The sequence below is a fragment of the Gorilla gorilla genome, chromosome 17 (assembly GCF_029281585.2).
Source record: "Gorilla gorilla gorilla isolate KB3781 chromosome 17, NHGRI_mGorGor1-v2.1_pri, whole genome shotgun sequence".
NCBI classification, from domain to species: Eukaryota; Metazoa; Chordata; class Mammalia; order Primates; family Hominidae; genus Gorilla; species Gorilla gorilla.
The window spans coordinates 52,441,953-52,455,002 of record NC_073241.2 but is presented as its reverse complement, the minus strand read 5'-3'; the positions used below and the strand labels follow the sequence as shown (position 1 = coordinate 52,455,002).

Here is a 13,050-nt window from a genome sequence, read left to right as displayed (position 1 = left end):
TGTGACCTCCGAGCTCCATCTTCACCAAAATGCATACCAGTCAGCCAGTGCTGCCTGCCTGTACTGGTCCCGAGCCAGCACGCCCAGCCCCAAAGGCGCGATCATGAAGGGAAACACACTTGGTTCTCAAGTGTGCATTCCAGCTTCCCGGGCTGAACCGGCTCCACAGCAGCAAACACAACAGGGCAGATCTGCGGCCACACTGCCTGCCCCCACCTACTACCACTTGGGCAGTTGCTAAGCCTTTCTCAGCCCCTAGCCTCAAGTAAAATGGTAATACTGGCATCTGCCTTATGAGGCTGTTGGGCAGATGAAATGAGTGAGCGTATATAAAGCATGTGGACCAGTGCCTGCGATGCCACACACTGTAAGCACTATTCAGGATGTTTCTATTATTACCTCTATTTATCACATTCACACACATGCTTGACTGCACCCTTCGTTAATCCTAGAGAAATGTGCTTTTCTCTCAAATATCCACACCCATACATCACGGTAAGGAAGAGCATGCTGGAGACTGCGGTGGCTGTTACTCGGGCAGTCTGCTTCAAGCAGCAGCTCTAGAGATCACTGTGAGGCCGATCCCTTATCAGCTTGGTCTAAACCTGGTGGCATGCAAAACGACCCCACACATTTTCCAGTGTTCCCAAGCCCAGGCTGATGAAGCCCCGAGCCTCGTGGCCCACACCAAGAAACAATGTGCCCAATACAGTGGCAAGAAGCCACCAGATCTGCCCATTTTTAAAAAATCTCAATTTTAAGAAACTCAATGAATATTAATATTCAGGCGCTCGAGAAGTTGCTGATTGTTGACAGATGGGGAGTGTGGACAGTGTGTTTCATTCATAAATTCCTTGTTCAACACAATTTACTGCTTCTGCATCAGCAGCACCGACAAGAATGAGAACAACCTTTTGCACTCACAGGGTCCTTGTGGCATCTGGTTAAACATCCCCATTTTATAGATGAGGGGTCTGAGACTCAGGAGGGCTAAGTGATGGGCCCATATGTCAGAGCTCACTCCTGTCCCCAGCCCTCTCCCCTGCCCCTCACTACAGTGGTCTGGATGCTGAGTGTGGCTGGGACATGGGACTCCAGCTTGAATAAGGCATCACTAAATCTCTCAACAGGGCAGGCCCTGCCTGAGAGTACACGAGGAGCTGGATCATCCGCTGGCATCCTCAGAAGTCAACGCTGAGGATTCAATATCCTTTCTCATGTCTCTAAGGTCTCACACTTCCAAGTCTAACTGAAGAATCGCCTTCACTGGGCACTACATCGGATCCTGCCATCTGAATTCACCCAACTCCTTCCTCTGCTCTAATCAGACATTGCTTAGGACTCAATGTTTTTGCTATTTTGTTTGATGATTGGTTTACTAGCTTATTCCCGTCTCCTACTGAGACAGAGGACCAGAGGGATGGCACGGAGAGTAGGCTCCACACACAGAGAGACATTTTCTCTTTCACCAGTGTACCCAAGGCAGGATGGCAGTGCCCAGCACACAGTAGGTGCTCACCAGGCTGCAGGTGAGTGAATTCTGCTGTACAGTGGTAGCCCCTAAACCTCCACATAGGTGGCATGCTGGTATGGCAAGGCACGTGGGGGGTGGTGGGGATAAAGAAACTTTACATAGCAAACACCTTGCTTTTACTTAAGACTGTACATTTACTATAAATGTGGGTGTTGGTCAGGATTTGTGGGCAGCTCAAGTGTTCTCCAGTGCCTCCCTGCCCACCCTCCATTGTCTTGGGATTGGTAACTCATTCCTCCCCACCCCTTCCCCAGCCTCCATCAGGGCCTTAATTCACTGAGAGCAGAACAAGTGACCTAATGCATAAAAGAATGAGTGAATAGATAGTATTATAGAAAGCCCTCCTAAGGTTGGTCTGTCTGCTTTGATCAACTAATGTCAGAATCCAGAATCAGTGTTCAAGTTAAAACCAAGAACAAAATGTGAAGGCCATGGTGGGAGGCAGGGCAAGTGAGGATGCGGGAGGCAGGGCAAGTGAGGATGTGGGAGCCAGGGCTGGGAAGCTTGAGTGCAGCGCAAGTGGCCAGAAAACAAACCCAGAAAGATCAGGCCACCCCGACAGATGCTTTCCATGGGAAGGAGGCTCAAGTACCCAGCAGATGAACTACGAGATTCCTGTTTTTAGAACTTTCTTGTGATGAAGTTGGAGCTGTACATTAGCCCCTTAAGCAGTGGGGTGGCGGGGGTGTTGTGCTTGTTTGGAATAATCAGGCCCATGTGGCTGGGTCCATGTGCATGAGTACAATGGAAACATGGAGGCCAGAAAGCATGGCCCGGCAGGCTGGGGCAGCCCAGGTCCCAAATTCCGGTGTTGCTGACTCTGCCAGGTGTGGGGCTGTGGGTGAGCTTTGCCCCGCTGTGCCTCAGCTGCGAAGCAGGAAGGCCTTTCTACCCCTGAAATTCTATGACTTACGTCCCAGTCACAAAAAGAACTTCAGCGTAAAAGTAAAGGAATTTTCCACTGTGGAAAGGCATTAGTTAATACGTACATGAACTGAAGTTGTTTAAAATATGTATGTGTATATATTTATTGGTATATTTACTAGTAAACTTTTACTAGCATATACTTACTAGTACATTTTAATTTGAGCATAGTTGTTTCCCAATTAGTAAAAAAAAATTTAAAAATCATAATTATGGTTAAGTGGGTTATTTATAAATACAATGTCTGCTCATTGAAAAGTTTAAAAAGCATTCTGCTTCTTAATCCTGCTGCTACATCACAATATTTGGAATTGTGCTCAGAGTTTCTTGTGTGAGTACAGACGTAGACTGTGCTGCAGAAACGAACATGTTCTTTTCTGTTAGGTCTGACAAAGGACCTGAAGATTTTTTTTGTTATAGAAAAAATCCTCTTCTAGCTGGGTACAGTGGCTTACACCTGTAATCCCAACACTTTAGGAGGCTGAGGCAGGAGGATCACTTGAGTCCAGGAGTTTGAGACCGGTCTGGGCAACATGGTGAGATCTCATCTCTACTGAAAATTTTAAAAATTAGCTGGGTGTGGTGGCGCACGACTGTAGTCCTAGCTACTTGGGAGACTGAGGCGGGTGGATGGCTCGAGCGTAGGAGTTCGAGACTGCAGTGAGCCATGTTTGTGCCACTGCATTCCAGCCTGGGCAACAAAGCAAAATCCTGTCTCAAAAACAAACAAAAACAAAAAACAAAACAAAAAAATCCCTCTTGTGCACCTTGGTTTCCTCATCTATAAAATCTGGAGGAATAGTGGATTTGAATCTGTTCACACCTAGGATGTAAAAGGTGGGATCCCACACACTCATTTTGCTTCTCTGTCCAGGGCCAACACAGCAGCCAAATCTGCTGAATATCCTATGCAGTGGCCCTTTCTGCAACACAGGAGGCCTTCCCAAGCAGCAAGGAGGAGACCCAGGCATGAACAGACACTGTTTCCTAGCACCAACTGGCTGCCACCTAGCATTTCCCTGAGATGTTGAAGAGTGGAGGGCCACGCATATCCACAAGGATGTCCAATGGAGATGGTCTGAGTGCCCTCTTCCTGGGTAATTTAAGTTAAAACAGCTTCCTACTGGCTTTGCAGAAATGGCATTATTTTCAAGTTAATGGTGTGAGGTAGAAACTTCCCCATTCTACAGAGGAGCCAATGGAAGCTCACAGAAGCTAATAAGTAATAAAAATTCTAAATCTCCAAAGTTCTTCACAATGATTCTTTTTTACTGTCAGAAATATGGGGTCCTTGCTGAGTGGGCCCTAGCACTTCTCTGCATGCCACATGCCATGCTGGAAACCTTGGATCCACTCACTCCTGGGAGCTGCAGTTAACCTCTGGGAGGCAGATACCAGAAAAGCTCCATTTCGAAGCAAGGTTTCTGCAGATACAGAACTTATCTTGCCTGTCTGCCAGTGTGGGTCATGGAAAAACTTACGGCTGAACAGACTGGGGATTAAATCCCCATTCTGGCCCAAAGTTGATGTTTGAGATTTCAACTCTTAAGGATGGATCAGTGATGTCATCTACAAAATGGGGATGAGCACTTGGGTACCACAGTGAGGGGTACCCTACCCCAGACCTTGGAGAATAAAACGAATATGGACACTTCAAAGACAAGTGTGGAGAAGCCAAATTAAAGAAACAGAATGAGTCTTCAGCCAGGAAGATTCAAGGATTGCTTGACTGGGTATCTCCGGCACGTATTAAAAGTTGTAGTTGGCCGGGCGTGGTGGCTCACGCCTGTAATCCCAGCACTTTGGGAGGCCGGGGCGGGCAGAGCACGAGGTCAGGAGATCAAGACCATCCTGGCTAACACGGTGAAACCCCGTCTCTACTAAAAATACAAAAAATTTAGCCTGGCATGGTGGCAGGCGCCTGCAGTCCCAGCTACTCAGGAGGCCGAGACAGGAGAATGGCGTGAACCTGGGAGGCGGAGCTTGCAGTGAGCCGAGATCGCACCACTGCACTCCAGCCTGGGTGACAGAGCAAGACTCTGTCTCAAAAAAAAAAAAAAAAGAAAAAAAGAAAAAAAAAGTTGTAGTTAATTGTGTGTGTAATTTTAATGTGTCTCCCCTGCTAAGCGGTTCAGGGGCACAGGAACCCAATCCATCCTTCTCTGCCTTTGTCCCGGGCATCTGGTCACATGACAAGCACTCAATAAATGAATGAATGAGATGGAGCTAAGGAAAGAATGTGTCAATCAGAGAGGTCAGCCAGGGAAACCCAGAGAAACGAGGCTGATGTCACAGTACCATCCAAGCTCTGGCCAAGAGAGGACCTGCTGGCAAAGAGCCTGCTACTGATAATACAGACACCCTGGAGGTGTATGCCCAGGCTGATCACACTCAAACATTCTGGGCCCTTCGGCTACTACTTGTAATAAGATGAATGAACTGGCCTCTGGGGTCACACCAGGTCTATGAGCTGGTATGAGCTAATTTTGTCAAGGAATGAGCCTGCTCTTCCAATGTAGCCAGACCCGGGGCCACAGCAGGTAGGTCAGGCAAAGAGAGCTGCCCGACAACATCTCTCTGGGCAGCCCACTGGCCACTAGATGGTCCTTAAACCTCCGAGCTGCAGGATTTGCTGCTACTTTTTCTAGAACACCTACTTTGCAAGGTTTGGCTGTAAGGATGTAAATAATGAAAAAGACGAGCTCAAAGTGTGTGCCTAACAAACAGTGCCATGATTATCGCTCCTTAAGGCACACATCTCATCAATGACTGAGTCAGGATTCCATGAATATAGATGTGTTTTCTGTCCCATGAAGCTGACAATGAAGAGTGCAGCTAAGGACCTTGGTGAATCGAATAGGCCGTTAAGTCTAGCAGATCTATAGGGGAAAGGGGAGGTCATGGTGAGCAGGAAGGCCTGGGGTAGAGCTCATGGAGATGGTGGAAGATGAACACATGGCGAATCAGCACCAGTGGCCATACGGCCCTTCTTGGGGACAGTGGTCACATGTCTGTGGTGTGGCTGGCACAATGACCAGATGCCACAGCCAACATCCCATGATGCTCGACATCTTACGCAGTGAACTGTCCTGCCTTCGATACCGGTGGCAGCCTGATGACAGACACCGGATGCATGAAAAGGCAAAAGGAGCACAAGGAGGAAGGAACACGGTGTTCAGGGATGGCGATGAAGAGCAAAGGCTTTGCAAGGACGGACCCTCAGGTACTTACTTTCTTTCAGAGTAAAAGGAGGGGCTTGTTGATCTAGAGAGGGAAGCATTCCTCTGGCCTGTAGCTAGTTACCTAATCTCTGGTCCTGGAACCCTTTTGCTTTGATGTTTCTCTGTGGTGGCAGCTCCAGCTTGCTGGTCAGTTTCCAAACCCAAGCCCAAGATGCAAGGAGGTGGAATGGTCACAGGGTTTGTTCTGATTTCTTCCTTGACCTACCTTTTTTCCAAAGGTTGGCATGGCCCTGTGGAATATGGTGGGCCCCGTAATGTTCTTGCTAAAGCAAGTATTGGATAAGGTAACAAAATGTAGATTTAGAAAGAACAGGCAATAGGATGGGACATACACACACACACACAACAAGGAAGCTTTCTGGCTGAAAAGAAAGTGGAACATCTTTTTATCATTCCAGTGTACAAATACTGAATTTGCAGTATCAAAGCAAGGCAACTTCTTGAAAATGGAAAGGATGGCCACATTATGTACATTGGTGTGAGAACTTTTCACCCAGAGAACTACAAAGCATGCATGCATATACATACCCGACTTGGGTACTGTCGCGATACGGCAGCACTGAAAATATACTACAGAAGGATCTTCTGCCACTGATAAGGACTATTCTAAAAAATAAAAAAAAGAACAAACAACAAACACACTAAATGCAAAGACTCAAACTAAAAAACAAAATCTATATCAATTAAGCATTCATGGCATTCATAGCAGTATTTGCACGCTCCCACCACCTCCTCTGGCAGATGGTATTCTGCTCTCCTTGCAAAATGCAACCCCAGCGTGGCAGAAGTGGGCTGCCTCTCCTCATCCCAGTAACATGTGAGACACCAGCAAGGGTCACTAATGAGTACACCTGCACCCCTTCTCCTGCAAGACCTGCTTGCTGTGGGCTGCACATGCAAGAGGGAGCAGACAGAGCTGAGTCCAGGGTGGCCAGGGCTGGGTGAGCAGTCATGCCACATTTAAACCATTGATTTCTATTTTGCAGTAAACAATGCGAGAGCAATAGCGCCAGAAACTATGAGCAGGAAAGACACTAAGAGGCCATTATGATCATTAGGTTTTTCATCTGCTGGCAACATGTTAGGTTCTGAGAATAGATTAAGGGAACAATTACATAATCAGTCTTAGCCTCCATTCCTGCTATAAAGATTCTACTGGAAACAGCTCTACATGATGGTCTTATGCAATCAAAAGCTACTTAAAAAAAAAACATTAAAACAAAAACAAAAACCCTCAAAAGCACTTATCCTGGCATCTGAGAATAACTTTTGCCAAAGGGAACTGCTGATGAAAAACTGGAGAAATGAGTGGAAGAGATTTAAAAACAACATTCTTTGTAGCACAAAGTCAATATCACATCATATGGGGAAGCTTATTCACTTTTGTCATCCTTTCTTTCGACAACCATAAGACCAAGGAAAATGGTTCTACTACTACATGCATCAGGGTTTGGAGATTTCAACTTTGTTGTAACACTATGAAATTAAATCGTCCTGGGATGTAGTCCAGTTCCCTGGCACGGCAAACCAGGCCCTGTGTCTCCTGCTTTCTGTCTCTCCAGTTTCAACACCCACAGAATTTCCCTGATTTTACCGTTCTACCCGTGCTGAAGTACTTACAGCACCCCCACCTTAACAAAAAATCCTGCTGTTGTATACTTGTGTTCTTTGCATGCTATTTCTTCTGCCTATATGCCCCACCTTGAAACACCCAATGAACTCCTATTTATTCTTCCAAACGTAGCTCAGAAGTACCCCCTCCACGGAGTGTTTCCTGCCCCTCTTCATGGAGTTTTTTGTTCCCTTTTTGGTGCTGTCTCCAATTCCCCATTCACACGTCCAGGAGGGCACGGATGTGATCCACGCTGCTGATCATTTGCCTCCCTCCTTTACTAGAGGGTGAGTCCGGGCAGGAGTTTAGTGCATGGTGGCCCCTCCATCTATGTATGGGTATTAGATGTCACTGAAATGCAGAGTGGGCCTCAGAGCAGCAACACTTGAATATCCGTCATGGGAGGGCAGGGCTGCAGGCATCCTATGCGATCAAAAGCCACTTTCGGCTTTTGGCACTTTTGGTGTCAATTCCATAGCAGTTCATATCCCCAGTGGTTAATGGGATGGGACCAAAGTAACACACTCAGCTTCGAACACCAGCTGTCACTTTTGTTTGACCTCGGTCAGCTTACTAACACTTCTGAGCCTCATTCTGCCCTTCTAAAAAATGGGATAAAATTAGTAACTATCTTATTGGAATGCTGTAAGAGTACATGAGCCCATACTTGGAGAACCCTCAGAAGAGCAGCTGGCAAATAGTACACACTCAATAAATATGAACCATCTTTACTGCAGACCAGCTGCCTGGGTTAGGATTCAGGTTTTCCAGCCTAGTCCATGGACTCAGAACCTCTTCAGACCTCTGTGCTAAATACCCAGGCCTGCTCAGACCTGAAAGGCTGTGCTGCCAGGACAGCTGAAAGACCCCATGCATGGCTGTCTACATCGGAGTAGCATGAGATGTACACAGAGATGCTACTGAAGGGAGATGCTGCTCATCAGATACCATAGGCCCGGACCCTGGTCACTGTCGAGGACAGAGCATCATGTCCAGAGTGGACTGTCAAGGCCTGAAGGGCCAGGGGTTACATGAATCATGAGCACACCCTGCTGAACACCAGCCAGGCTCCTTGGGCTTGCCTGCATGGAGCCCAGCAACAGAGCTTCTCATGCTGCAATGCCCCTGTAAATTTACCTACAGAGACGTAACAGCCAATACTTATTAAGTATTGATTACGTGCCAAATTCTAAATGCTTTAACTGATGAGGCATGTCGAGTTGGTGATGTACCAAAGGAGATGCACCAGCAGATGGGGCAGGGTGGAAATTGGAACTTGAGCTCTTTACCACTACAAATGCTCTTCCCTAAACCTTACTAGAAAAGCCTGCCCCTTGGGGGCGTGACTGGGTATCCATGGACTTTTTGGATACTAATAAGTCTGCCTTCATCCAGATGTTCTAGGCCGGCTTTCCAGCCTAGCCTGTGGGTCACCATGCCCAGTGCAGGGAGGGGCAAGAGGGTGACAGATCACACACCCCTGACCTTGGAGCTGCTGGAGCCAGGGGAGCCCTGCTCAGTCTGGACCCCTTCCCAGATGGAGGGGCAGAGGCTCTCCACACCCTCACTGCCACTCCCTGCCATCTACCCAGGACAAAGGCCTGGAGCAACTCATTCATGTGTCACTGGGCATCGATGTCCTCTGCAACACAGTGGCAGGAATGTGTTGAACAAACTCCACTGGCTTAGCGATGCTGCATTTTCCTCACTACTCATGCTAAGGTGTCCTTCCTTCCCACACACTAAATTTGTTTGGACGTATTTAATAGAACAAGAAAATGAGAGAACATAAATGCAAGTGCAATCCAAGTCTTCTTTCCCATCTTTCAACCACAAGGTGCCTATCAGTAAATGGGCTGCTTGTTCTATTAAGTGAGCGCTCACTCTGGGTGGTCCGCACCACTATATCTAGGAGAGGCTGACAACATGCTGCTCACTCCAGAAAAACATGTTATTTTACCGCATAGGTCAAGTTTAGCAACTATGAATATGGACTGTTTCAACAATTCCAGTAGGGTTGCTACTTCCCTGGTTGGCCAGTCTCAAGCGGCTGGAGGGAGGAGGAGGGAGTATCACATCTCCTTCCCCTCCCTTCTCCAATCATTTCATGGACCCTCAGTTTCTGCAGGGGCCAGAGGAGGAACTCACAGCAGAGACCCGCACAGAGGCTCTGCAGCCAGTTTGCCAATGGAGCTTCCAAGAACACATCATATGTGTTTCCTGAAGTAGTTCTGGCATCTGGGAGGGACTGCAGGCGTGAACCACAGCAGGCAAGTAGCAGCAAGTGATGGCTCCTGTCTTCTTGGCTTCTTACACTGGGAAACCTTGAACAGTATGGTTCTGATAACAGGTCCCATGTGATCAACCGTTATGTTTAGAACCTGTGGGGTTCATGTGAATTTGCAGCCTTTCTCTTTATAAACATTAGGGAAATGTCCTTGGTAATGGAGATACACAAGAAGAGAATCAGATGTTTGCCTCCTGGAAGGTACCTCTATTATTTGAGAAACAATTCAATCAGTCCATGGTAATGGAGATACACAAGAAGAGAATCAGATGTTTGCCTCCTGGAAGGTACCTCTATTATTTGAGAAATAATTCAATCAGATGACATAAACAACAAGCACAGTCCACTTCCAATGTCAGACACTGACCACCCTCATGTCTTTGCCTCCAACCACGGCGGTTCTCTTCTCTTACACTCAAATGGCATGCAAAAAGCCCAAATCATTTCCCCCACCTGTGACATACAACACTTTACTTGGAGTTGAGATGACCAGAAAATATTATGTGAAAGATTATGACTTCAGAAGAGGAATTAATTCCAGGGAGATGGATCTTTAAGGAATTAAAGGTCACATTTCCACATGAACATCGGCCAGAGGAAAAAAATAGCAAAGGAAAACATTCCCTGGGGCTACAGCCCACATGGACAAAGCATCTTGGATACACAATGCTTCCCGAAACTTCCAGGGATCCTCATGAGTGCTCGGAAGCTGACGGAGCACCATCCAGCTTTCTTCTTCACACAGCCTCATTGCCATGCTCTTAGGAAAGTGCTTCTGGTATGAGGGATCTTGCAGCTTCAGACCACAAAGCTTCCACAGCCACAATTAGCTCACAAGATGCTGAGTGTCCAGAACAGCCAGGAGATGCACAAGGAACCACCCCCCCCCCCCCCAGGTGACAGAGCACCACGGGTCACTTTTCACCAAATCTGTTTTTACCCCCTCAGCCCAGCACTGGCGATGTCTAAAAAGGCAATGTCTCTCACCAGCCACGGTCCTCAAGTATTTCCTCTTTTGCCAAAAAATCGGAGCCTTGTTCTATTTCCAGCCACCTGGGGAGTCTCTGTTGGTTGTGAGAAGGTCTCATCTCTTACAGGTGAAATGTTCCATTACAACAGAAATATTCTCTTAAGGACATGAAAACAAGCAACCAAGTCCAAGAGGCAGAGGAAAGAAAATCACATCTGCAGTAACGGCGGGGTGAATACAGTGAAGCCCAAACACAGCCCAGGGGTGTCCACAGCCCAGGGGTCTGTATTAGGCACTAGGCACACATGCAAAAATTCTGTGGTTCATTCCCTCCACGCCCAGGAAGCAAGAAAGAATACGCCTACAAAGCTGATGTTGTGGGTTCAACTGTGCTCCCCAAATGACATGTTGGAACCCTAAGCCCCAGTACCTGCAGTTGTGGCCTTATTTGTAAATACAGGTGTCCCCCCTTATCCACAAGGGATGTGTTCCAAAACCCCCAGGGGATGTCTGAAACCACGGATAGCACTGACGCCTGTATGTACTATGTTTTTTCCTTTGCAGTCATTTCATATAGGGCAGGTAGCAAGACCATGTAGATATGCTGGACCAAGGGCTGACTCATGTCCCAGATCAAACAGAGTGGGAGGGTGAGAGATTTCACCATGCTACTCAGAATGGCATGCAATTGAGCACTTATGAATTGTTTGTGGAATTTTCCATTTAATATTTTCAGACCATGTGGTTGACTGTGGATAAGGAGGGACTGCTGTAGTGTCTTTGCAGATGTTATCAAGTAAGGATGAGGTCCTACTGGGTCAGAGTGGGCCTTCAATCCAATGGCTGGTGTCCTTACAAGGGGCAAGAAATTTGGAGATACCTACACATGCACGAAGGGAAGAAGGCCATGTAACAGTGGAGACAGAGACGGAAGTGATGCAGCTACAAGCCAAGGACACCAAGGCTCACCAGCACCACTGGAAGCTGGAAGAGTTGAGAGCTGATTCTTCCCCTGGGGCTCAGAGGGAACATGGCCCCGCGCTTCCAGTCTCCACAACAGGGAAAAAACTCCTTGTTGTTGTCTTAATCACCCAGTTTTGTGGCACCTTGTGGGGAAGCCCTGGAAAGGGACACAGCTCTCCCTGGCATGGCTCTGGGCCATGCACCCCAGCTCAGCAGGTCCTCTGCACACCACACTATGAGCGCTGTGCACAGAGACGGTGAAGGCGTGAAGGCCAATGTCCAGAGACAAATGAATATTATGAAATCTGGAAAACTCATTCTCTTCCCAGCTCCACTCTGACCCCTTTTCCCACAGCCGTTCCTTCCTCCTCTCACAATGCTTTATTAAAAGCTGGAAGAAGGGGACTTGACCCCTTTCCATCTCTTCTGAAGAGCTGGCAATGGCATAATGAGAGCTGAACGAAAACACCACCACCACCAACAAAATGTTCTTGTTTACTCTATTTAAATGCTCATGAGCTATTGGGGGGACGCTTTTCCTCCTTAGGAACAACTCCCCTCACTGTTGGATGTGCCTCATCTGGGTACAAGGGCAAAGTGGAGAATTGGTAGGGGCTCCAAGAACATTCTTCACAGAGCGATCTGTTCCTTTCTGCCTGGAGTTGGAAGGAGATGCTAATCTAGGGCAGCAGCTGGGAAGAGAAGGGGTCCCGTGGACAAGAAGGCACTAGAACAAGGAGCCTGAAAGTGCTGGGGCTGGCCTAGGAGGAGGAGGCATGGGATTCTAACAGGTGGGAACAGGCGGAAGGGAAGCATGGCTTAACCCTGTAAAGTGTGGAGCTGCACAGGGCATCTGGAGCCAGGGAACTGGGGGGCATGAGTTAAATGGTCTGATGCATCTGAGAATCTGTGCTAAGTAGCCCACAAATACCACACGGTGGTACTGTTACTGGTGGAGGCATTAGTCTTCTCTTCATGACTATGACTGCCACCTCCACCACCACACTTCCATGACCACTAAGATCACTGCTACCACAGGACATACTGCAGGCAGGCCTCCCCACCTGCTAAGGAGGCACACCTTATCCTACAACCTAGGGAGTGGCAAATTTCTGATAAACAAGTTATATAATCTTCCTCTCCTCCTCCCTCCCTCCCTCACACAAATATTTTCTGAGCACTTAATCCATGCCAGACATTGTACTAGGTGCTGGGGATCTGATGATGAATGGCCCAGCTAAGAGCTCCCTCCTTGCAAAGCTTAGGGGTGGTTGGGAGATACCTCCATGCAGAGGTGTAAGTTCTCTGATGGGAACTAGGGGGCGCTACTGAACACACAGGAAGAATAACCCAGCCTAAAGGAGGCAAGGTGGGCAAGGAGCAAGTGATAACTGAGACCTCAGGGATAAGTGGCAACCAGTCTACAGTGAGAAGATATGCTGGCGGGAAAAGTGGCATGAGTCAAGGTTGGGAGAAAGAGCATTCAGCCTATTCAAGGAACTGAGTGAATAATAAATG

The 13,050-nt window shown here is 47.7% G+C and overlaps 1 protein-coding gene across 2 annotated transcripts in view; it reads right to left on the bottom strand.

The window, feature by feature from the left end:
• Positions 1-13,050, bottom strand: part of CABLES1 (Cdk5 and Abl enzyme substrate 1) — a 122,985-nt gene that overhangs the window by 38,051 nt on the left and 71,884 nt on the right. Inside the window, exon 4 of one of the 2 annotated variants that reach the window (XM_019013786.4) lies at positions 6,229-6,306. The exons of the other annotated variant lie outside the window; for it this stretch is intronic. Within the exon in view, the coding sequence (XP_018869331.3) occupies positions 6,229-6,306 (78 nt within the window). The remainder of the gene's footprint in view (positions 1-6,228; positions 6,307-13,050) is intronic. 2 annotated transcript variants of the gene reach the window in all.